Source organism: Patiria miniata, unplaced genomic scaffold (genome assembly GCF_015706575.1).
Source record: "Patiria miniata isolate m_02_andy unplaced genomic scaffold, ASM1570657v1 HiC_scaffold_16, whole genome shotgun sequence".
Classification (NCBI taxonomy): Eukaryota; Metazoa; Echinodermata; class Asteroidea; order Valvatida; family Asterinidae; genus Patiria; species Patiria miniata.
Window position 1 is genome coordinate 478,277 of NW_024037054.1, and position 27,062 is coordinate 505,338.

General features: G+C 39.7%; 1 protein-coding gene across 2 annotated transcripts in view; it reads left to right on the top strand.

Annotated features, from left to right (window-relative positions):
* LOC119722612 (hyccin-like) overlaps positions 1 to 26,555 on the top strand; it is a 41,019-nt gene extending 14,464 nt beyond the window's left edge. The window contains exons 4-13 of one of the 2 annotated variants that reach the window (XM_038192815.1): positions 303 to 431; positions 813 to 857; positions 4,510 to 4,590; positions 4,986 to 5,098; positions 6,231 to 6,326; positions 12,102 to 12,266; positions 20,326 to 20,413; positions 20,681 to 20,834; positions 21,568 to 21,684; positions 24,379 to 26,555. In XM_038192815.1, coding sequence (XP_038048743.1) covers positions 303 to 431; positions 813 to 857; positions 4,510 to 4,590; positions 4,986 to 5,098; positions 6,231 to 6,326; positions 12,102 to 12,266; positions 20,326 to 20,413; positions 20,681 to 20,834; positions 21,568 to 21,684; positions 24,379 to 24,797 — 1,407 coding nt within the window. In that variant the 3' untranslated portion in view covers positions 24,798 to 26,555. The remainder of the gene's footprint in view (positions 1 to 302; positions 432 to 812; positions 858 to 4,509; positions 4,591 to 4,985; positions 5,099 to 6,230; positions 6,327 to 12,101; positions 12,267 to 20,325; positions 20,414 to 20,680; positions 20,835 to 21,567; positions 21,685 to 24,378) is intronic. The other variant, XM_038192816.1, reaches the window with a different exon arrangement.
* The last annotated feature ends 507 nt before the right edge of the window (positions 26,556 to 27,062 follow it).

Here is a 27,062-nt window from a genome sequence, read left to right on the forward strand (position 1 = left end):
GTGCAATTCTGTCTTTTTGATTAATCGTTGTCAGTATACTGATGACATAACTAATGATGACATATTCAAACAGTGGATTGCAATATATCAATATACATGGGTGAATCCGTTTACCCCTTCTATGTTTTATCATGCATCTGTGTTCAGACATTTAAATTCATGGTCTCATTGTGCACAATAACATAGCGTTTTGCCCTTTACTAAAATAAGCAAAGTGAGAAAGAATAGTTAACAACAATTCTGTTCATGCGGTAGTTGTTTTATGGACAGTTTATGGATATCTTTTCTGAATTATGTCATAGCTCCAGGAACCAGTATGTGGCCAGTTGTATGAATTTTACCGCTCTGGACACTTTGAGCTCAAGCGATTTTGCCTGCAGTTTGTCCCAGCTGTGATATGGATTTACTTGTACGGACTCGCACTGCATAAGGTTGGGTCAGATTACTTCACTTAATGGCAACATCATTTAGTAGGACTAGTAAATTATTAATGAACTTTTGAAAAAATAATGAGTAAATTTATGGAATGTGCAAAATTATAGTTGTGTAATTGCCCAATGATTAGTGTTGTAGACAAGGTGATATACATGAAGTGCTTATTGTTAACCCTAAATAACTAAACATCACAAACTAGGGTGTTCAAAAGAAATGGCCAAGATTTGCATTGCAAAAATCTGAGAGAACATGTTGAAAATGTATCCTAAAAATTCAAATTACATTGCAAATTACATAACTTGTGATAGAGGGAAACTCATTTGTTTTATTCGTAACTGTTCTTTCTGATTATTTGATTGTTATCAATTTCTTTCCAGAATTACGGGAGAGCTGAGAGTCTTTTACTTGGCATCTATAACATGGTGAGCTTAATACGCATGTAGTTTATGATTTCAAAAGAGGTAGGGAATGTAAACAAGTATATACATTAACTGTCGAACACAGAACTGAAGAGAAATAGACTGGTTAATCCTGTCTTGGCCTCAGTGATCATCTTAAGGGTGATATCAGAGAAGGACGTGGTGTGATGGAGGTCATACCCAGCTCACCCAAGACAATATTTTGTTGATGCTAGAGATGGGATTGGGGGGAGTGCCATACAAGATAGTGTTTGGTATATGATCCTACCAGGCAACGTGCTGGACTATACACAGAACTTTTGTGAAGATCTCATCAATAGACTTTGTGATCTTGTTTGTCATGGCCCAGAACTACAAGATTTGGACTCTACAGTTACTGCAATTCTTTTTAGCTCTTTCAGATCAATCTGAATCTAAATTTAGATCTGAATCACTACTGGATGAACACCTACTGGATGAACACCAATCTATTTGCTGAGCCCTGTTGATTAGATATGCAATGTCAACATTGGCAAGACTGGGTTTTGAACTGTTCAATAGTCTTGGCATTCTGAATGGATGTAGGAAGAAGGTTCCATTCCAGGATTGAACATGGTACAAGTGAAAATGTATGTTGTCTTTCTTGGTAAGGAGTGGCATGATAGACGAGTCTGGTGTTTTGGCCCTAGATGAGTGGTCGGGCACAACCCGACCACTGATTGGAGTTGTTACGATTAATCTTCTTTCTTTCTTTCTTTTTTCCGTACAACACGTTTCCGCGGGGTTTATGATATGATCTTGTAACTTTCAATATATATTGAACCTCATCACAAGTGGTGCATATTACTCTGACGTCACGATGACGTCAACGGGTGTCAAATTACTTGCGATTTTAACTGAAAAAGTGACCAATTACTTTCGCCTATAACTCTTGAACAAAATAATCAATGCTGTGTGTATTTTGTAATCACATAGACCATCAACTGACAAACATTTTTTGTTGTGTTCGTGAACTCGCTCGACCTTTACTTCCGGGTCTACCGGAAGGTCAAAATAACGTGAATTCAAGATAAAGACTTAAGCCTGAAATCAAAACAAGCAATATTTCTCAAACGGTTTACGCTATGATCATAAAACCTTGTGTGAACTTGTACCATGTTACGAAGATGTTATAATCTTTGTGACGTCATCATGACGTCATCAGGTATCAAATTACAAGCGATTTAAGGGCAAATTTTGACAAAATAGTTTGCGCTATATCTTTTGAACTGAATAGAGTATCGTGTTCGTTTTTTCATGAGGTTGTAGACTATGCCGTGCAAAACATTTCTTTTCCCTGGACACAATAACCACTTGACCTCCACTTCCGGTGTTACCGGAAGCGCAATAAAAACCAAATGTAACTCAAAACGGAAGCATTTTACTACACACATATAAATCATGAAAGTGTTTAGTGAGGAATGCCAGTCACAAAAAAACAGTGTGATGACGTCATCTTTCAAAAGGGCGCCCCCTACCGGCACATAAAATAGTGTTTGCTTTCTTTAATTTGAAAACCATCCGTTCAAATTTTACAAAATTGCCCCTTGATATTCTCTGATTAACCACAGGTAAATTGGCAAGGTTGCAAATTCATGACGACATCAGATCAGAAGTTACTTTTAGGAGAATTTGAAAAGGATCGCATTTTAAATTAAACTCTATCATTTGATCCCTGTTGTATCTTCGTAGTCCAAATAATGATATCCAATACAATGTTCACCTTTGGATCTCTAATGCTGTGACATCATCAAACCGCAAGTTAGGTGTTATTCATACATGTACGTCATCAAACCGGAAGTTAGGTGTTATTAATACAAACAATTATATTTCCCATATTTTCATACATTATTTTAACTTCACAATGAAAATTTATCCTCTCGGAACTTTATCAGTATACCGTTTTTCACTGATGACGTCATCAAACCACAATAACTTTTTTTGCGCACAAAGAATGTTTACTGAAAATTATCACACCGTTAAAGATACATTTTTGTAACAAAATAATTGATTGTACTGGAAAGGATTTAATTTTGTGATCCTTTGTTCTACATTTATATAAACATATATAACTGGGCAGTGTGTAATGAAAAGGCTGTCCGCCCGACCACTCTGCGTTTGTAACTCAACAAAGGCGAAGCTCTAGTTGATCTTGAAGATGTTTTGGTAGTTTGTCGGCTTGGAAAGCAATCGGGTTGTTTATAACCTACAGAAAAATGTGCCTGCTCAAACCCTTCCGTTAGGTAGGCTGTTTCCTTTTAGTTTTAGTACTACTTTCATGAAGATGTCTTTGTAAAAGGCATATATCCACTTATTTTATCAAAGAAAGAAATTATATCTTATATCAGTTTCAATAGAAGGGACTCACAATGCAGTGTTTGCCATGAGCAAAGAGACAGCTATATTTTTTAATGTTGGTCAAATAAAAATGTCCTATCTGACACTCAAAACTTTATTTTTAGTTTGGCCCATGAAGTGTGACCTTTTTTAATACAGAGCTTGTGAGTATTTCATATGATTCTTTACAATTAAGCAGATTTGTATCAAAGAGAGCAGAAATTTCAAATGGGTCCAGCAGAATTTTGCAATAATGACTGACACCCAATTCACTAAGCGCTACAACGCATCGCAGTTCAAGTGATTGTAGTTGAAATTTTGAAGTAGGTAACAGTCTTCCATGAGCTTGTATTCCTTTAAAAATGTAGCATACGTCCGCCATTTTGTTTTATGTTTTACAAACTTTTCAAGAGGAGAACCGACAACTCTCTGCTGAAAATCAGACGACCCTTTACTGTGCGTTGAATAAATACATATAACATTCACTGTATTTTGCTATAAAACCACCTACGACACATCGCACTAACGATGTGTGCTGTGAAATGAGTCACAGAACGCGTCGCAGCTGCAATGCATCGCAGGGATATGATGCGTCGCAGTGCTGCGATGCATCTTAAGTTATTTAAATTTAATTCAATTCCAGGGTTTTATTATCAATTCGTCGCAGCCCAAAAGCTGAATGTGAATGATTTACAACAAAGTACAAATATAACAAAATATTTGAATTACTTCATACAAAAAATGAATCGTCATAACTTAATAGCTATCAAATAAGAATAAATGAATAAGATATCAAATAGAATAGCAGTATAAGGACACACATAAAGAATATATATTTTATCTTCTAAGCAAACAATAAAGCAACATTCGTGCTGATGAAATTAGGGTTTTTAATTAGCTCAATTGAAAATAGAAATTTTGATTTCTATGTTATTATAACAAATTATCATACCCACATTCACGTATTACCAATCCTAGCAGAAATTAATGCGGAGATTTGTTATGTGTGACATCCATTAAATCACATACATTCATGTGAATCCATTGATGCTTAAGCTATAAGTTACGATGAGTTTTTATGAAATCTGGTGCTGGTCATCTTGGTTGGCCACTTTCCCCAATACTTTTGTAAAGATTTTCATCTTCTCAGATAATTGCTGAATTGCCATACTCACTATGATTTTAAAGCAATTTAGAACAAAGTTTTATCAACATATTTTGTTTCGTATGCATGTATGTACATGTACATTTACATATTTGCTCTTGTCTTAATAAGTTGACTGATTTGGTATTACATCAGGAAGTGGTAGAACCTGACGGTATTTCCAAAGTGGAATCCTTCACAGTGCCAACTCTTGCCAAGTCATCCATTTATCATGAGGTAAGAAGGCCCATTACCACATTTTTTCCCTTTCATTCAAGTCTGTTATTATTATTTCATTCAAGTCTGTTATGAATGACCTGGCTAGTTATTATTATTGAAACTTGTATACAGTTCAATAAGATATTCACCAATGTGAGTTGAATGGGAGTTACATAACTATGAAAAAAGAGGTGCAGTGCTCCTTAGAAAGTAACCTCATTTGGGGTGTCCAACTTGAATCCTAACCTCCTAGGGTGATTCACTAGGAACCTTCCTCACCCTTGCAAATTTCGACACAATATGGTATTAGACTGCTTACATAAACAGTTGTACTCCTCTTAACCCTTGTATTGGAGTTTGGCTGGATGGGGATCGTTAGGGTTAATGCAGATACTTTTTTTTCATACACACAGCCCGTAAGCCAGTTAGCACTGACAGAAAACGTTCTCTCATACCAGCAAAGCGACCATCGACTGGTGACCAGGGGTCCTCTTTGCCAGATAAATGCCCTGACAATTAAAAACAGGTACAAAACTGAAATCTGTGATCGACAATTACATGTAATATTGCCATACAATGCTATTGGATAGGGAAATGTAATTACTGACAACTGTTCATGTATGACAACCTGATGAACTCTGCAGAGTACATTAGCTGATTTTCATCCCTGCTGCTTTGTACATTGTACAACACAGGTGGAATAAACCCTGGGAATAAGATAGGTTCATCAAAGGCGAAGCATTGGACTCTTCAGCTAAAATGCATAGGGGTGTCAAAATAGACACAAAAATCCCATCTTTACCAAATTTAACAGTAATTAACATATCGTTACATCTTAAGCAGTCCTTCATTTTTAATGAGCGCGATCGTGCAGGTGCCTACCATGCTCCTCATCTGTCCCAAGGAGTGTAAAAAATAATGCTCCTCAAAAAAACAAAGAGAGGACTTTTCAAGCATGGACAATTTGACAATAAGAAGTGATAAAGGCACCAATAAGAACTGTATGATTCGTTTGTAATAATGTACAAACTCACCTTTTTTCTGCCACGATTTACATGTACCATGCATGATACTACAACAAGCAGGGCCAGCCACACGCATCAATGTTGTGGGTACGTACGTATGTACGTACATGCACACGTGCCTACAGCTTACTACTGTGCTAGCTGTATGCAGCAAGCTGTGTCAGAGATACATGTAGTAACATATTCCTTAATCTTATTGGCCGTGAAAAGTCAAAATAAATTTTACCATATAGTTAAGTTCGACAATACTATCACTGCGTTGCCTTCCTGATCTTTCGGACGGATCATTTGGAGACTAGACCAGGCCGCTAACCGCTACAACTACAGCACAAACCAGAATAAAGTGCCATGACGTGCGATGTGACGATTATTACATAGGCTATAAAGTAGTGCGTGATGGAGCTTCTGCTAAATATTTCTTGTTAAACTATCCCCGGGTAACCATAGAATTCTTTTTCCAAAGATGGCAAACACATACACATTCTGAGTAAAACTAAAATATCAATTACGAGGAAAAAGTGTACCTAAGGCCTACTTGGGGGGGGGGGTGTTCGACAGTTATCACCTGAATGTTGTATTTGTCATATTTGTATGAAATGAATGGTAATTTTAATTGTGATTGTTTTTTTGTAGGTTCAGCGTGCTTACTCACGTAGTATCGGAGTACAATGCAGACATTGGATTTCTTTCTCCTGTGTCTCATGCATTTTTCTGCAAGATTTGCTCTAGGTAAGGAACTCGGCTTTTTGGGGTTAACTATAAGCCTGAGACGTAATGACGTCACGCTTTGTTTACATGTGCGCTTTCCTATGTAGTAGACGGTCCCCACTTTGTCTCGCGTCCCGACTTCGCGCCCATAGGAAAACGCATATGTAAACAAAGCCATTACGTTATTATGTCTCAGGTCTATTGAATCATCTGTTTTGTGATATGGATCCTGTGTCTTGTGAGTAAACACCTCTTAAAGATAATTTCTACAAAAATACTCCCTAATCTTGATATATGTAATCCAATTTATCAATAAAGAAAATCTTGCGTTCCTCAACACTGTTCGTAATTTCATGTGTTACGCAGCTGCCAGCATTATTACATGCGCATTGCAAAAGGGTTTTGGGAAAACGGGGAGGGAGGGGGACACTGTCATCTTTGAATCAGATCACTTGATCATTGTTACCTTTTCAGAATATACATTAAATTTAGTCAAGGTCAGGTCATGGCCAGGAGAGGTCCTCCAGCAACACGGGCCCATCTGATTCTCTCCCTCCAGTCGATTTCAGCCTCCGTGCAGAAGCGCAGGTCATGGGGATGCCTCTAATAGGATGTTGATGTAGGTGGTCCTCCTCTTGCCTCTGGATGCCTTTCCTTGGGTTGGTTCCCACAGGATGAAGGAGGAGGCTGCCAGTTCAAGTTGCCAGAAAGAGTGCATCACTAGTCTCATCTGTCACTCGCGGATCTTCTCAGTTACCTTGGGTAGACCAAAATAGATGTTAAAGTTCCTCATATTGTTTTTGCATGACACATCCAAGGCAATCCTCAGCATGCGGTTGCACGTCCCATCCATGGTCTTCTCCTGCTGGGTAGTGAGCATCCAGGTTTCGGCACCTTACAGTGAGATAGACTCGACTGTCGCCTCAAAATGTTTCATTTTGTGGCGCGCCATCCAGGGTAGTTCCTTTCAAACCTTCAGGTCTTTGTCTGTTGACGAGATTCAAGCTCCAAGGTTTTGAAGTCATCTAAGAGCTCGAAAGCAGTGCAGTCAAGACTGTTGACCGAGGTGTCGTTGGTGTTGAACGCCATGACTTGAGTCTTCTTTGCTTGCACTCTCGCTGGACAGGTTGTAAACTTTCGACGCAATGGGGCTCAGGCTTATCCATCTGTACTAGTTGTCTGTCTTGGTTAGATCCCCACTATGTTGAGAATGAGCCATCTAATTGCTCGGGCAGCTTGCCCAAATTTTAAGCGATGTTGAAGCTCAGGACGAGATCAATTGCTTGAAAACTTCTGGAACAATGCCATGTTCTCCACAGCTCTTCCCACATTGTAGTGATGACTTAGCTTTCCTGTACTCAATCAGTAAGAATGGACAATCGTCAATGGAGAGGTCTCCAACTACCGTAATTTTCGGAATATAAGCCGCGGCTTATACGTTGATTTTGCCCATGAAAATGTTTACTGCGGCTTATACACAGGGCGGCTTATACGCCAAGCCTTGAAGAATAAAAATGAAATTCACATGTGTATTTAATGTACTGGTATAAGAAGAGATATGTTGCTGAAATGAATTATAAATTAAGAAAGTCATTAACAAACCGAAACCACGTCTCACGTAAAGGTACCGAGCGGTAAAAAAGTACGGTGATGAAAGCTGTCTTCGACACTTGCCACCAGCCGTACGTGATACTGGTACAGTGCAGCAGCGCGCGATATCCAGGCATGCTTTCCCAACAGCGGACCACACCATTTGTGGTAATAAAGGGGTGTTCTTTCTTGGGAACAATAATTACCAATATTTTCGCTCTTTAAAAAAAAAGAAAAAAGACCACTACAATTTTTATGACGTTCGAAACATTTTTTTATTACATAATCAGTTGTTCAACGTCACAATATATTTTGTTTTCTTGAAATGTATTCAAGAAATGATGTAAAACTCAAAAGAGGGACTAAATCACCCCTTACAAAATTAATGGAATCGTCTATTAAATGTCCACTTCGTTTAGACTATTTCCAAAGAAAGTTACGATCGAAACTTGAATTTTTCTCGCAACTAATCGCAACAATTTGATAAGTTTTGAGGTAAAAACGGACCTGTTTATTCTTAGGACAAAACAAATCAGCATCTGTTGCCACAAAGCAAGATTTGTAGCGCTCCAGTCAGACAACACACGGTGGTTTTCATACTCTCTCACGTGCTGTGGGAAAATGTTGTCATTCACCGGCGTGCGTGGCGCAGGCTGCCGGGCTATGACGGGGGGAAGACGGGGCAGCCAGCAGCAGTTCCCGGTGTTTATTTCTCATCAATTCCCATATTTGTTTGTAAAAGTATTAATTGTAAATGATTTGATATAACTTTTGTGGTCCTTTTAATAGCTTCTGTAGTGTGAATGGAACTGGTTCAGAGCATTTTGACTAGAATTTGGAGGCCTTACAAAATTGAAACCGCAGCGGTCGGTGCGGCTTATACGCCGGTGCGGCTTATACGCCGACTTCAAATCTTAATTTGCAGATTTGTGCGTGCTGCGGCTTATACGCCGGGCGGCTTATATTCCGAAAATTACGGTAGCTGGATTTCTTCGTCTTCCTCCAACACTTCAGAGGGTTTCCAAGTAGATTTTGGAAGTGCTTTTGCCAGGCCTGGACGATTTTCATGGAGCAGGCCAAAACTCTACCAGAAATTTCATTTACAATTTTCAAAATGTTTACACGCTTTTGGTTAATATCACGAGCTTCTTCGCACTCTTGAATTTTTTTGGCCAGCTCCTCTTCTTTCAATGCCTTGTAGTAGTTGTAAAGCTTGGCCTTCTTCCTCCTCACAATTTCCATTGCTGTTCTCGTCATTGTCTCTCATGAAGGTGTCATGGGCAGCTGACAATTCTTCTCTGGCTCGGATAATATGCAGGTCAGTTGCTCGTTCCCTCTTATTCGGCTGCTTAGGCACCCTACCAGACATGTTTCTGCTGCTTCCTCATTTGCCTTCACGAAGCAGACGTAACACCCTGTCACTGTTCCTGCTCCTCCTTCTTCCACTTGCTCACACAGATTTTGGAAGTGGTTTCGGATCTCTACCACGTACTTTTTCTGTAGCTCACTGGTTAGACTGCTCCACATGTACCATGCCTTTTTCTCGACTCTCTTCCCCTGGGCTTGCAGGCTTACAAAATGTAGCCTCACTCTAGCAGATAACACCCTGTGGTCAGATCCCAGGGTTTTCAGTCTCTGGTACGCCTCGATGTTTACCACACTGTTTATCCCGTTTCTCCTTACGAGGGGAGAGCTAGGTCTACATCTTCCTGGGTTATTTTGGAAGAGGGTGTTGGCGGCCAGCAACTGGCAGTCCTCCATCAGTTCCTGTAGTCATGTTGTCTTTCGTCTCATTTTGAAAAGTGAAACGAGCATCCGTGCCAAAGTGTGCATTGCAGTCGCCTAGTATGGCTAGGAAATGGTGTGCCGGGACTGTTCCATCACGCTCCTGAGTTGGTCATAGAACTGTTACTTCTGGTCTTCCCCTGCATCCTCAGTTGGAGCCTAAACAATGAGGGTCGCGAGAACAGGATTGGTTGAGAATGATGCCTGCAGGATCTTGTCTAAGATGCGACTGCCAGCGATTATCGTCTTGTCTGTGACTGGGCTCAGCACCATTTCAACACTGCCCGTTGCTGCCCCCTGTGAATTCCTCCGAGCTGAGGTGTAAAGCCTGTAACCATTTTCTAGCTGATTAGAGACTAAAACTCGCTCCTATCATCAATGTGGACAATCCTGTGCTTCCTTGTTGTTTCAGCAAGAAAGCCAGCTCATGCCTCTTATCCCAGCCCACCTTCTTGTTGGTCATGGTCTGGATGTTGCAGATGGAAAGGATGAGATCCTTCTTGCATCTGAGAAACCTTTCTTGTGCTTCGGGACTCCTGCGCCCGTCAGCTGCTCCCCTCCCCAGTGGGCTTAAGGGTGGCCTGTCATCAGGCTCAGAAGAGCACGCAGGAACCCTCCAAGCTGGTCCCCTGCATATTGGTGAGTCATCATTTGGGCCTTTCATTAGCTAATAGGTGTTGTGGGATGCTAGTCCTCGCAGCACTGCTCCGTCGTTGGGTTCTGAAGACCCTCCTCCGCCCATTGTTCCATCTGCACTGAACTCTTACCCGACGTACGTTGGAAGACGTCAGCAAAGACTTCACTAGACTTGAGCCATGCCTACCGATAAGGAATCTATCGAAAAAGAAAATCTTGTGTTCCTGACATTGTTCAACATTTCATGTGTTACGCAGCTGCCAGCATTATTATATACGCATTGCAAAAAGGGTTTTTGGGAAATGGAGAGGGAGGGGACACTGTCGTCTTTGAACCAGATCACTTGATCATTGTTCCCCTTATCAAAATAAGCATTATAGTCAGTCAAATTTTCATGCATTGTGGCAAAATTGACTTTCAAGATAATCTTTATACTAAATATAGCAGTCCATAATTTTTCCGTAATTGCTTGAGCATTTACATTATAACATTCTATTACTCACTAATACTCTGAGGTCCAATTACTCAGACTCAGCTTCATAAAAACTTGTACTGGGAGGTCCATGTACCTTCATGCTTTGTGAAGTGGTACATGTACTTATCACCTTAGTACCCGGCAGTTCTTTGTACTTTGACAAAAGTACTAGACGACTGCATTGAACAGTAAAAAGCCACCCCCCCCCCATGACTTGTGCAGCATGCTATTTAACCTCTGTTGATGATATGTGCAGCAGTCTAGTTTCCCTCAGCTGTGCCATGGGAAGATAGAATGCTGCTGGATCACCTCAGGAGTTAGGAGGCTACTTTTGTGTTACTATGGATTCCCTGCACAAGGACCCCCCTCAATGGTTGCAAGGGAAGACTTGAGGGAGACTGTTGGGGGATACCACCGAGAGGGACATTTGTACACATTGCTGACTTTGCCTGACCTTCACTCAAAGACGCTATGGATTTGTGCACATTAAGAATAAAATAAGAAGTGCATACTTTGCGCAGTACGCAGTACACTGGGTCTCCCAAAAATGATGCCAAAGTGCCATCCAGTGTTCATGCACATGTCCATACCCCTATTACACTTACAATGTATATTGTTTGGGAGAGGACATGAATAGTGAGACTGATGATTGGCTGCAGTGACTGACTTCAGACTTGGACATACCCACATGACTCAGAACACAGACTCAGACTTGATGGTGGTTGTAACTCAGAGAGTTGCACTCAAGGTTTGAAGACTCAAGATTACTTGCTAAAGGATTCCTAAAAGTGCAGTCGCTTTACCTTGTTATAAAAACAATATATATTTTTCACCGGGAATTTATCCATTATTAGCCCATTATGAATTAAATGGCATTTCTCCCATGCTAAGTGACATTTTTAGGCACAAGTTTAGTAGAAATCCATTCAAAGTAACCGACATAATTACCGTTATATCTATGGAGGAAATTAGAAATGGAGTTAAAGGGATGATTTGGGACGGAAATTATCAATTACATGTACACTCATTTTGCGTGATGGTCCGTTGGCAAATTTCGTGATGGCAGCCCCCCCCCCCCATTCAAAATGGTCTAGCGACGCCCTTGGTAAAACCAGAGCGCTTTACTTTTCTCATCAGATTTGTTGGTGTGTAGTCTGAAGTGTGGTAGACACTTGCACATAATGTAGATATGTCTGTACAATCATGGTACAATGTACAGTCACACTGATTTCAATCAAGGATGTACATTAACTAGTGAGCATACATTTTACAGCGACATTAACTTATCATAAATTTCTTTTTGTAATCAGCTTGGTTCTGTGTGGATTCTCTGGAACACAACTTGCATGGAAACAGAGCTCATCAGTTGACAGGATTTCTAAGCACAAATTGATGCTGGATATTTATAAGACACCACGAATTCCTCTCGACTCTGTCTTTCTGTTGGAGATGTTGACTGGTATTTACTTTGTCATGTAAGTAAAATTGATACTTGATGCTGTGAGAGACATTCAAAACCCAAAATATTAAAATATTTCAAAGCTTTTCCAGGGATAAATCAAATTTCAAGTTGGCAGTAGCTCATACACTTGATCACTGGGTCCGGGATTGTAGCATGATGCCATCAGCAGTACATGTATTGTACTTGTATTATATACAGGGTGAGTTAAAAAACAAAAAGCGAAACCCAAATGTCAGGACTATTGTTTAAGGGAAGTTCTGCAGGTAGCACTTTTAAAATCTAGGATATGAAAGCCCAATTCAAAATCTTTCTTTTAGAACAAGAATCATCCAATAACTCCTGTACTTTTTAAGTTACGGAATTTTAAACACAACCACTGTTTTAAAGTTCTGTCCACGGATCACAAAAAAAGGTGCATGCATTCTGTCATCAAAACGAAAACAATTCACACACATCCCTATGCAGTGTTGTAGTCGAGTACCAAAACTCGAGTACCAAGTTTTCCGAGTACACACAGTGCCGAGTACGGGCCGAGTCCGAGTACTTTTTAGTCGAGTCCTGGGCCAAAAATCCGAGTTCGAGTTTTCAGAGTCCGGGTACGGGCCGAGTACGAGTACAAAGATATCGAGTACACCCTGAGTACATTTTAAACTAAAGCATTATGGAAGTTAGCACCGTTACTTACATGTGATATGTAAAATAATTACCCAGTATTCCAAGAAATTAACACGTACACATATTATTTAAAAAGTGTTGTTTTCGCTTGGAATTCTTAATTTATTGCGTCAAAGGTGCTTATTGAAGTTGGAAGTTGTTCCAGACTTCTCCGAAATCCGCAGCCCATATGACTTGCATACCGCGCTGTGCTGCTTCTGTCCGTTAGCGAAATATATTCCTTGTGATCTCTTTACCCCCAAGATATAATTTCTGACTAAGAAGACATGTCTACGTCTGGATCAAACTCGCCGCCATGCACCACAGAATGTGACGTGTTTCCAACAAAGAGTGATGTGCACAACCTCTTCCCCACGGATACGATCATTCCGCACCTTGTTAGTTAGAAAATGCCTCGTGTGATGAACGCTCATGCAGCCTATGGAAAGCAGGTTGCGATTTATTTCGCTGGTATTCTTGTAGTATTCAGTAGGAATGGGACAGTAAAAAATGTGCACCAGCGATACTGCGAGCGCTGCCAATACCCGTTCACGAATACTCAATTTAGAGTCGATAAAGAATACAGAATACAATACTTTCATCATTTTCATATACACTCTCTGAAATTTTTGGTCAAAGTTTAGTATCGAAAAATTAGTACAAAAAATTTTGAATTTTCTTTGGAGTACTGCGCGACTGGGATCGAGTTCACCGAGTACAATTTGTCAAGTTAAAGGACGAGTCCGAGTACAAAATTACGAGTACGTGCCAAGTACTTGGGGTTTTTTTAGTACTTATGATCGAGTACAGGCCAAGTACTTATTGATACTCGAGTTGTACTCGAGTACAAGTACTCCAACACTGTCCCTATGTGATTTGTTTTCGTTTTGCTGAAAGAATACTTACACTGTATGCATATTCCTGTTTGTCTTGGCCTCACAGTTTATCCGAGCAATGGTTGGTGTTCGTCTGCAGCGTGTAAACTAAGAATGATGAAACTTCAACAAACGCACAACAATCAATAGTATGCCTATGTAGATTATCTTGGGTTTTTAAGCTCTGGCAGGAGCTTCTACATGTCACTTCATGGTTGGTCTGTCAGTCGGTCAGTCTGTCCCCAGAAAATTGACCAAAAACAAGCCACCTAAGGCAAAGAGCATATTGTGAAAGTTCAATTTCTAATTTCAATGTTAATTGTCAAAGAAAACTCAAAACTTACAGCTATACTTTCATTTATAAGGAAATATTTGTTAAAAATTTTAATTTAATGAATGCGCAAACAAGTCCAAAGTTTGGGCACATTTTTAATCATAACGTTTTAAGTCACCAGCCGAAATGTAACAACAAGAGCATTAAAACGAATGACAAAAAAACGAATTTGCTTTTTCAATTCAACGCCGATTGCTTCACGAGACAAATTTCAAAGATTTTGGACGAATCGGAATGTTAACAATTTGAATTATACTGAACCTTAAATGAAATCTAGTGGTGGCTTTTTGAAATTCAAATTGAGAATTGAGCTTGGGAATGTTCACGGACGAAATTAAAGTATCGACATAGGGAATTCATGTGATACAAGTGTTAAAATAGCCCGGAAAACCTATAATACTGCACGAAAAAGCAGGCAATTTTTTTATGGGAGACTATAGGGGGGCGTATTTTAGTCAATTTTCGGGGACACATTTAATAGCGAGGCATGATTTTCGCTTGGGAGGCCTTGAGGGCGCATTGGACGGCGCGTTTGCTGATGCTGCCACTGCCTGAGGAAGGGAGATGTCCTAGACTGGACTGTTGTAGGGTAGAATCTCAACTGTACTGATTTATAGAAGCAAAATGTGGCTCTTGCTGGCTAAACCACCATAATCTGTGTTTAATTCTTGAGCCACTTGAGTCCTAGACTTAGAGCCAAGTCGGTAATTGTTTTGCGTACGGTACCGGCATAGACATAATAAAACCGGTTACTGGCTCCACGCACACCCTATATCGCTGCAATGCGCGTAGACTGGTTCCCAGACCAAATGATGCTGACTACTAATGTTCACTTACCGACTTGGCGAATACGTTTTCAATTTTATACACAACATATGGGAGTATTTGGAATCACGAGCGAATTCTATGCGAGCACTCTGATTGATTTAGATTCCAGAGTGTATTCTAGGCCGCCACGGAAGATCATTCTAATTACTTAAAGGGTTTGTACTTTACATGTATGTTGTGTAACATCACAAAAATCATTATAGGGCATACACGATTCAAATAAAAATATCACAATGACACATGTTGTTTCAATTCACAATTGATCTAGCTGAGTGTATTGGTCATTAAAACATAGCCAGATCTGCAAACATGTCCCCAGCGCATTGAGAAGAACTCCCCATGTAACGGAATGAATGAGTTTTCATTTGCATGACAAATCCCAAGCTTAACCTCAAGGTCAAAGCTGCTCGTAAACAATAATACTAAAGTGGATGCCAATCTTCTGGTAAAATTTCAGTTTGGAATAAAGACAGACGTGGCAGGAGAAGGGTTGGGAAGTTAAAAGTGCACTTTTCATCCAGAGATTGCCCAAATTTAGTGCTTCATTTTGTTTACTAGCCATATTTTAAAGGTCTGTGTATCAATAAACCCAAATAACGTCTTACATGTTTGTGTACAGAGAAAATGCTGCAAACCCATTTGATTTTATTTGATGCGGTAGCTATTTTTTGCATGGCCTGCATGTATTTCCAGAGGGGAATAAAGTGATGAAATTTTGAGATACAGTTTTAACATGAGGCTGGTACCACCCAAAAATGCAGTGTAATGTGACAATTCGCTGAGTGGAATCCGGCCCAAGCTATGGCAATCCTAGCACACATAATAATAATAATAATAAAAGAACATTTGTAAAGCGCCGGTATCCGCCAAAAATAGGCGCTCATGGCGCTCGAGGAGAAAGTCAAGTTAAGATTGTGTGTTGTGAGAGTAAGCTTGTTTGTACAGGTGAGATTTTATGTTTGTCTTAAATGTTGTGATGGATGGAGATGATTTGATAGCCAGAGGGAGTTGGTTCCACACTCGGGTTGACGCTGCCGCAAAGGATCTGTCACCCCACAGAGTGGAGGTCCTGGGCTCGTGAAGCATCATGAGCTCACTGGAGCGGAGTCCGGTGCGTGCTGTTGAGTACGGGTGGATGAGGTCGATGAGATACTCCGGCGCATTGCTGTGGAGGATTTTGAACACGAATAGGCCAAGTTTGTATTTAATTCTGTATGATACTGGAAGCCAGTGGAGATCTGCTAGTACAGGAGTGATGTGAGAATGTTTACTAGTGAGAGAGATTAGTCTGGCACTGATGTTTTGTAGTCGCTGCAAACGGTTTAGTTGATTTAGGTTAATGCCATACAATAGTGAATTGCCCATGTCAATTTTGGATGTGATGAAAGCGTGAACAAGTATTTCAGTTGTGTGTTTGTCAAGATATTTTCGTATGTGTCCGATGTTACGGATCGACATGCAGACTGATCTAGAGATTGATGTAAGGTGAGGTTCCATGGATAGAGATGAATCAAAGATAATACCAAGATTTCTGACTTGATTTGATGGCATGATGGTTGAATCACCAACCCTTATAGATGGAACATGAACTTTGCACGATTGCTGCTTTGAACCTATGATGATAAATTCGGTCTTTTCATCGTTGAATTTAAGCCAGTTTTGAGTCATCCAAGAACGTACGTCATCAATGCATGTTTCCATCTGCTGGATTGCTGAATCAACCTTGTGTTGTTGAGGGTCTACTGACATGTATAATTGGGTATCATCTGCATAACAATGATAGGATATACCATGCTTTCGAATGATTTCACCAAGTGGCATTGTATACAGAGAGAACAAGACGGGCCCTAGGACTGATCCTTGAGGTAGCCCAAAATCAAGAGAGACAGTAGATGAACTTGAATCATTGACCCGGACAAATTGAGATCGGTCATTAAGGTATGATTTAAACCAGTCTAATGCAACTCCATCTATCCCAATACGAGTGTTGAGGCGGCTGAATAATGTGGGATGGTCAACTGTATCAAAAGCTGCTGATAGGTCAAGCAACACGAGCAATGATATCTTGCGCTTGTCCATAGCCTGCAACAGGTCATTTTGGATTTTGAGGGTGGCAGACTCGACGCTGTGATTAGCACGGAAGGCAGATTGATGCGGGTCATGTAGATTGTTCTCAATTAAGAAAGATGAGAGTTGCATTAAGACAACCCTCTCAAGGGTTTTACTCAAAAGGGAAAGATTCGACACTGGTCTGTAATTCTTCATTTCCTCTTTGTTTAGATGCGGCTTCTTTAAAAGAGGTCGTATCTGAGCAACTTTCATATCATCCGGTACATCACCAAACAGTAAACTGTCATTAATGATGCCAGTGAAAACCGGCACTAGGGAAGCTGAGCATTTCTTAAACAGGGATGATGGAATTGGATCTAATTCGCAGGATTTAGATGATGATTTACTGAGAATGTTAGACACATCATTTTCTGTAACTGGCTGAAATGATGTGAGGTGATGTGAGGCACAGAGCTCTTCCTCATGCGGCAAATCAGTAGTAACACGCTTGAAACCTTGGCGAATCTTCTGGATCTTCTCAGTGAAGGAACAGCAGAACTCATTTGCCAGATTCTCGTCACTGCTTTCAGGGAGAGGGGACACACGACACCTGTGAAGTAATCGGTCAGTTAGTTTGAAAAGCTGTTTTTGGTCTTTGGCATTGGCCAAGAACAGCTTGTTGTAGTAGTTTGACTTAGCGGTCGCCATCATGTGATTGACCTTTTGCTTTTGTTCTTGGTAGAGCAGGCGATCAATTTCGAGACGTGATCGTCTCCAGGCACGTTCTAGATGTCGCCGTTTCTGCTTTTCAGTATGAAGATCATCGGTATACCACAAGCAGTTGGGTCGAATTTGTATTGTGCGTTTCTTGCTTGGGGCATGTTTATCCAGGAGTTGTTTCAGGGTATTGTTGTACCTTTCCACCCTAGTTCCTAGCGCAGCCGTGGGGGTTGAGTGGAATAGATCCGAAACGGCTATGTCATTGCAGAATTGAACAGTATCTATGGCGTTGATGTGGCGTTTGAAAATAACCTTGGTGAGAGTACGTGGCTTTTCGAGCAAAAGATCACAGGTTATAGCACTATGATCTGATAGTCCACCAATGATTTGGGGATTGGAGAATACTGCAATGTCCGATGTTCGTGTGATCAGCAAGTCAAGTGTATGACCGGCAGTATGGGTAGCATCCGAGATGTGTTGGTGTAGGCCACTGCTTGAGAGCAACGATGCAAAACTACATGCATTTGTGTCAGTTAGGTCATCCACATGAACATTGAAGTCACCAGTGATGAAAATGGGCATTGGGTTTAGTAAGAGCTGGTCAATGATGGACGAGAATTCATCAATGAAAACATTGAAAGAGCAACCAGTGGATTTTGTCTGTGGGCGGTAGGTGTACATACATGTACACCTAAAACAACTTTTTGCAGGAATGACATTAGCGCATTAAGTGCTTGATTTTTGAGGACCAAAAATGTGTGTGCACTGAAATCCACTGGCACGATAATTACATAATCTAAAGTTTCAAGATGTAATTGTGTAAATGCATATTTACTTTTAATATGACCTTTCCAACTGCATGTATTATTGGGTTTTTTTTTATAAAAAGGCGTTTCCGAGCCCAAAGGGTGCTTTTTAGTTTTGGACTCTAAAACGTGTTTCTCATGTTATGATAACAGTTGGACAGATCATTCAACAGTAGAATATATATGCTCACTACATGTACATGTACCTTGAAAATGTGGGGTTTTGTAAAAAAAACATGAGAATTCCTCTGTATGGGAAATGCAATTCCTGTTATATCACAGCTGTTGTAGTCCTATAGTACTGGTATTCTGATGAAAACACAAGTGGACAAGTTATTTATGTGAGCAAGTTGCATTTTTCTTCCTGAAAATTCATATGATTCAATTTACAGTCAGGATATCACCAACAGATAAAAATCTACCCTCAAATTCTATGATTATCCAGAAACCCTCCAAAATATGTCACTATCTTGACTCTCACTTTTAAACAGGATGTTTTACACCATGTGCATCAAGTTTAGCCATTTTATATGTTGTTTGTTTGTTTGTTTGTATGCAATTTGCTTGTAACGCATTTGAAATACTTACAAGCCAAACTGAAGAATTCCATTTGATTAGACACAGCAGTGCACAATATTTGACACCCTGCTGTGCAACTGCCTTGTAACATGACAGGCCATCATGCTACACAGCATAGTCAAACATCATTGTAAGATATTGGTGTCCAACTTTGTTGTCCTGCCATATTTGACTGAAAATTTCATTAGTGTTTGAGTTTAGCATGGCAACAGCGTTACATTTGGCTTCAGTTTCAGAAGGAATGGTTCTGTTTGCCATGCTTAATATACACAAGCAAGATTTTGTACTACATGTACATGTAGATGCTGAGGTACATTGTACCGGTACATGTAGTGGCTGGTTGTTGCTACATGTAGTTGTAATAACACAAACGTCTTCATTGCCAGCCCACTCCCTCCAAATATGGAAATCTTAGTGATTCAGAATTGAAAAATATAAAAACAGCCTTCCCTAAAAAAAATATAAATTTATGATTGTCAATGCCTACGGCGTCCATCCGCATGTCCGTATGGGCAGCTTAGTTTCCGGATGATAACTTGAGTTAGAAATGTTGTTTGGGATTGTAACTTTGGTAGGGGGTTGCCCTTGGAAGTAGGCAAGTTGGGATTGGTTTTGAGGTCAAAAAGTCAAAAGGTCAAGGTCACCATATGGTGAGTTACAGATAAATGGTTTCCGGATGATAACTTGAGTTACAAATGAGATTTTGGTGTCTAGCTTTGGTAGGGGGTTGCCTTGGGAGTAGGCAAGTTGGGATTGGTTTGGGGGTCAAAACATCAAAGGCCAAGGTCACCGTGGTGAGTTAAAGATAAATGGTTTCCAGATGATAACTTGAGTTAGAAATCACATTTTGCTGTCTAACTTCGGTTGGGGGTTGCCCTTGGGTACAGGCAAGTTGGGATTGGTTTTGGGGTGAAAAGGTCAAAGTCAAGGTCACCGTGGTGAGTTAAAGGTAATTGGTTTCTGGATGATAACTTGAGTTAAAACTGAAGTTTTGGTGTCTAACTTCAGTAGGGGGTTGCCCATTGGTACAGGCATGTTGGGATTGGTTCTGGGGTCCAAGGTCAAGGTCACCATGTTGAGTTAAAGGTAAATGGTTTTCTGGGTGATAACTTGACTCTGGCTGAGGGGGTTTCAACAGCAACGCTGGTATTTTTCAAAATTGTTTGATTCATGTTTCCACTCCATATACAACAAGCCAAGTACAGTTTCTAGTATTCTGTTCTACAGGTTCAATGGACAAGCGTCTGCTGGAATGCAAGCATTAGAAGACATCCACTTCAGAGCCAACTATGAACTTTATGCAGATGTTTTGTTGGTAAGATGAACAACTTACATTGGAAAGATTAGATATTCACGAGTTGATCACCTGTGAAGCGGGCCACTCGCCCGCAAAGCAGGCAGCAATTTTTTTCATTCACTGCTGTCTTTTCAAAGGCTTTGGTACCATGAACAGGAGGCAATGGACTTTTTCATGGTGGGTCTAAGATGGGCCTTGGGCATCTTTGCATCTTAATCATGTTTTTTCATATTTTGTACATATGCAATGTTTTTTGCTTCTTTTGCATTTATTGTATTATTGTAGGTGAGCAATGCAATCAAGCATTCATTGGATACTAATCCATCCGGCAGGCCTAGTGATGGACCTGTGGGAATTAATGTTGCTGTCACCCCTCCCTCACCAGTTGTCAAGAGATCTGCTATCACTAATGCCTCTTTTAAGACCAGGAGGCAAAAAGGTACATTGATCATTTCTCTTGCATATTGTCTACCAAATTGTTGTACATGTAGTAAAAGTGCATATTGCACATGTGCAACAAGTTTATTTACTACGTTTGTATACGTAAGTATAATTACCATTATGTCTTGCATACAGAAACAGCTGTCAGCAGCCAAATCATATTTTGCAGGATAGGTTGTTTAACCCTAACCACCCCAAATCCATCAAAATTCATCCTATCACTTGGTGGACTTTGGGGGACTTGGTCCAGAAGGCCTGACGTGACTTGGGCCTAATGGCCTGAAGCAGTGCCAGGGGTATCGGATTGATTTTGCCTAGTTTCCTGTACTGCTATTGTCATATAAGCCATGTGTTTTAAGTCCATGAATGTCAACCAGTGCGTCAGTGGTGGATTCAGGCGCGGATCCGGGGGGGGGGGGGGGGGGGGGGGGGGTTTGGTGGTCAAAAAAAAAAATCCTCTGTCAAAAAAAAATCTTATAGAAATTCATTACAAATACTGTGAATTATTACGGTATTATTAATTAATAATACGGTGTTGCCACTGCATTAATACATGTAATTACCCTGGTTAAATATTTGTTTAATTTGATCAGATGTTTCAGCCCATTTTCTAACCTTGAAATGATACAGAAAGTTGTAGAACTAGAGGTCTATGTCTGTTCCATGAACAAAACAGAGGGCTTTTCTGCATGGTGCGTTTTGTTTTTAATGCTTTGTTCGTCCATGTACAGTCATGTTAAAGTGCAGTTTCATGGACCGGTATGAACAAATTTCCATCATCGTGTGCAAATATTGTGTGCATGTAAAACAAGTGTGTAGATCGCCACGTGCACATCATGGACGTAAAGGTATCTGTACATTATAATTTGAAACATACATGTAACAAAGTTTAAACCCAATAGGTCTTGTACTTTCTGTAGATACAGGCCATTGAAAAATGCCTCTTTACGATGACATCACATGACACATGATGACGTCGTCATGGCGTCACACATCAGGTCACAACTTTGCCATAGGGACTTTGCCTATGCTAACTTTGAATGATGTATGATTTACACCGTAAACATACTCACCCACACACACAGAGGTTTAGATTTTAAAAATCACGTATAAGGCTATTAAAAAGTCTGATCATCTTGAAACTTGGTGGATGATGGGTAATACTTTGTATGTATACAAACTTGGTGGGTATTACAAGTAAACAAAATCCGAAGTGACATCATGATGACGTCCTCACCTGATTTTTCATTACTTTTTACACTTTTTACATTTTCTTCTACTAGCAAAATATGACATTGACTTCAAACTAGGTACAGACAAAGACCCCAAGGTAAAGTTGGCCCTAGACAAGTTATGTCATGATGACGTCATCAATAGCCATGTGAAGTTATCTTAAAGGTGCACATTTTTGGAACTAGGTACTGTAAAATGCATACGAAAATTGCATTTCTACCAACAGATGCAAAAATATCGTCGTTAGTTTTAAGAAAAGTGAGCTTTATGTTGCAGAAGTGAAGTTGGAATGATAAAAAAACTTGAATCTCACTCTGTGACCAAAACTAAAGAGGGGCCTGTATCACAATCAAGGCGATTGTGATACGGGCCCCTCTTTAGTCCCTACCTACCCTTTTCTGACAGCACCTACCCTAATTTTTTATTGGAAAAATGAGGAAAAAACACCCAAAATCATCAATTACTACCTTTTACCCTTGACCACACACAGACACCTCCATATGCAAAAATGCAAACAAACAAAAAACCTGCCTGCCTACCCTATTTTTGAATGCCATGTAATCGGAAGCAGAATTGGGTTTTTTTTGCCTTATCATTTCACGGTCTCTGAAATTTAATGACCTTTAAGGGGTTGGCTGGTGGTGGCACTGGGACAAACTCTAAATGGTACAGCGTTATAACAATTTTGATGCATGGAACCTGGTCCTGGTAGGTATTACATATGAGAAAGTACATTGATTTTATGTCGAGTCGCTATTTTTGTGACTTGTGACTTGACTTGTAAATACCAGTTTTGACTTGTGACTTGACTTGGACTTGCAAACAATGACTTGTGACTTGACTTGGGATTGCAAAAAATGACTTGTTACCAACCCAAGTCAGACGCTACTTGAGCGACCCAATACACTTTAATTAAGCTATTATACTTTTAATTAGCTTTTTCATTCCAGAAAATAGACCTCAGTGACTGAATCCAGTAAAATGAATAGTTCCCACTAGTTTCAAAAGTTTTCAATAAGACTGTCGGAACAAACTACAGTTTTCAATGTTCAATTGTCTCTTGCTTAATGTATTGGTTGAACAAACTTTGAAAGGAACCTTTCATAAAAAGAAAGCAGGCCTTTGTCAATTGCATGTAAAATACCGGATAGCCTAACCCATTGGTAGGCGTTTAGTATACATGAAAAATGAACAATAAAGTGTTAGTATACTACATGTAATCGAGTGAGGTAGTCTTTTTCACGGTCATCTCAACATTTATTTCTGCAATGTAAAGTAAATTTATTAAAGTATACAAAGGGCTAATATCCGACAGATATGTGATAACTACAAGAATAGTAATTGCAACACATTGAAAAAGGGGAATTAAGGAGGCATGTTCAAAATAACTCGTAAGTTCACGCCAGGTTAATTCTTTTAGCTTATTACAGCTGGACAAAATAATGTGCAACTTGACGTGTTCTTGGACAAAGATACTTGTGACTTGACTTGTGTTTAGACCAAATGACTTGTGACTTGATTTGTGATTGGATCTAATGACTTGTGACTTGACTTGTGACTGGACCTAATGACTTGTGACTTGACTTGGACTTGCAAACAATGACTTGTGACTTGACTTGGACTTGCAAAAAATGACTTGCTACCACCTCTGCACATGGTGTACACAGTGTTAACAATCTCCCTCCCCCTTCATGCGTACGTACATTATGGACACCCCATAGTGGAGATGTGTCCCAAAAAGTGACGTCATGATGATGCCATCATGGGTCACGTTACGTCATCTTAAAGCTGCATATTTTAAAGTCCCATATATCTAAAGAACCATAAATGCGATTGGCTTCAAACTAGGTATGTCAGTAGACCGGGATGTGTTATAGGTAAACATTGAGTTGACGTCATCATGTGATTTTTAATGGTTATTTAAGTTGTTGAGCCCTGAAACTACATCTCAAGAACGAAACATGCTAAATTCAAAGTGTCTGTTTGTAATAGGTTTGTTAGGTCATAGATATTTGCACAAAAATGTGACAAGTGTGTGACGTCGTGAAGACCTCATAAATAAAAAGCCCTATGGTCTGTTCCTCGAACAAACATAAATCAAGTTTTTTTCTGTATTGATGACCATGTATACACAACCAAATAGTATGCATTTGCAGTGATTACTCTCTTACCTACCCCAAGTGCATTTAGTTGTTTTGTTGATATGTTATCTTTAAAACCCCTTCCCATGCCTTTGCTTCCATTCCTTTCCATCATATGCTTACCCTTGTAATCTGTTTTCATCCTATCACTTTGTCATAACCATTCAGAAACAACAATTACAGTCACCATCGAAGGCGTTGAAAAGACAGAAGCTGTCACCAAAACAGATGGACTTAATACTCAAGAATCCAGCACTACAGAACCAGCTACAGTTCTTACTTCCACAAAATTGTCATATCATGGAAAAAAACAAAGACATTCTGAAAAGGGCATTTCTGCTGTGGATGTTGCTGTTACTGATAAATCAGGTTCCAAACGAATGGAAACAGTTGAAATGGAAGAAGTAAGGCTCACGTTAGATGCAAGGGTTGCTAAACAAACAAACAAAGATGCAGGTGACCGTTACTTTTCTGAAGGCAGTCTTAGCTATCCAGAGATTTCCCCCGCATCACACTCACGAGAATTGCATGCAGCTAATCAACATTCTTCCAATTCCTCAGGAGAGAGTTTTGAAACTAATTTATAATGGTGCCTCTCTGCAAAATCTGACATCACCAAGGAAACAATGGCTTGCTTCAATGTGTAGAAAATTTCAGCCTTAGAAAAGGACAGAAATACTTTCTCAGTTTGGCCTCACATTTTTAAATAAATGTGATTTTTCACCGACATGTAATTTTTTTGTATGCCATTTGGAAGTTTTTCGTATCTAAAAGGTTGCACACGTGTCAAATTCTCATGAAAGTATAGAATGTGTTAGTTAACAGGCATGCAACTTTTCCTCGGATCCACTGATTTCTTTGTTTTTTACTTCTCCTGAATGCCATTACAAATTGAAAAACACTGTACAAAGTCTTGTGTGATTTGGAATTTCCTTTTTTCCCCTAAATTCCCAGTTTAATACCTGTGTCCACATTTATGTGTTTTGTAATACATGTATTTGCAGTAAGTCCAAAAATTATTAGGAATTTTAATTCAAGTTAACAGTGTAATGCAAGGAATGTTTCATGGCCAAATGAAGGTCACAAAATGGTCTGTGATCATACTAAAAAATGCAAATTTCAAGGTACACGTGTTGTGTGAAAGTTCATGGAGCACATTCCCAGTGTTGTAGTCGAGTACTTTTTTTCCGAGTACTGCCAAGTACTTAGCTTACTGAGTACGAGTACTTGTACTTCCGAGTACGAGTAGCATACATCCTGATATCTTGTAATGAATTTATACATTTTCTGCAGTGTGGCAATTTCACGTAAAGTGGACGTGGCTGAAAAGTGGAAAATTTATGAAATCTTCAGAATTACAAGCACCACAACTTCAAATGAGGTATCAAATGAAAGGGGACAACACAACCTTTCATTTGATCGGTGTACTAGTGCAACACAATGTGGTTAAATGTATTTTTTGGTTAAAAAAAACCCGGTGTTGGGGCTAAGGTGCTGTAGTGCCCTGAGGGGGTTAAAAACGGCATATATATCCCACATCACAGCAGTCGACAATTGTTTTGTTATATCGTGCCAAACAGATAAATGGTTGTAATTCACTGTGTGAGAAAAAAGTTCACTGCGATGTAACCTTTGATAACTGACGGCTTTGATGTCCTGCCAGACATGAGACTGAACGGTTGCATTCTCAGTTCTCATAGCGCAAAGCTAGCATGCTGGCTGGTTCCACACGTGCACACACCACACGCAATGAACACAGTACGATATCGCTGATCTCTACATAAAACTGGATATCAGTGTGTAACATGCATTTTATTGTCCAGACACGTGGCAATTCTAGACCAATGAAATTACAGTACAAGCACACGCAACAAAAAGAAAATTCTGTCATCACAAGTATTTTACTTTGTTGTTTCAAATTGGAATTGGATGGAATTGCCCAGTGCCAGTCTTTTGTGGACAGTCTGGCTAAAAAGGTTGGAAATTTGAATGGCGCCTTTGAATGAATTCCAGAGAAAGTGTGCGTTGTAAATAATGTATTATTATTATTATTGTTATTCAAGATGTCCCCCCCCCCAAAAAAGAAATAATAAACTTGGTCCTTACCTGGTACGTGTATTTCTGTTGCAGTACAGGATTGTACATAATGCATATATGCTTTTATTGATGTCAACAATATTGGTAATATATAAGTAAGAGATAATTCCTTTATGTTTTGTCTTTTAAAACAGTGCAGTTTACATAGTACATGTATATTCAAAGTCTAATATATGGGACGCCTATGGAACATGACATATATGCGGCATGTATTTATCCGACAAAAGTCATTAAATCAATTCAAAGTATTTCATTGTTTGTCCATGGAAGTTTTTTCGTCGGTAATCAACATGAACACCCAATAGCAATCACCACTATACCATAAATCATAAACAGGCCCGGATTATCCAATAGGCACAGTAGGCACTGTGCCTAGGGCCTACGAAAAATTCGGGGGCCTACGAAAATACCGCAGTGTGCCATAAAACACATACCTGTACATGTATAGACCAACCTACACACGCACGCACACGCAGAGATAAGTTTTTAAGAAGTGTTAGGGTCTCTCTCAAAATTATTTCACCAACTGACGCTGTACAGCATGTAGGCTTACATCATACATGTATAGGCCCTATGTATACAATTAACGTTTAAAGTCTGTCGTTCGGAAGCACGTAGCCAACAATGGGTGTCGACGGTGGTGGATAGGGGACATGTCGTATCCCCCCTCCCATTTTCGTCCCCGAATAAAAAAAAATGTATCCTACATTAGTTCAGAATAGCTGATTCAATGACTCCAAACTCAAAAATGATGT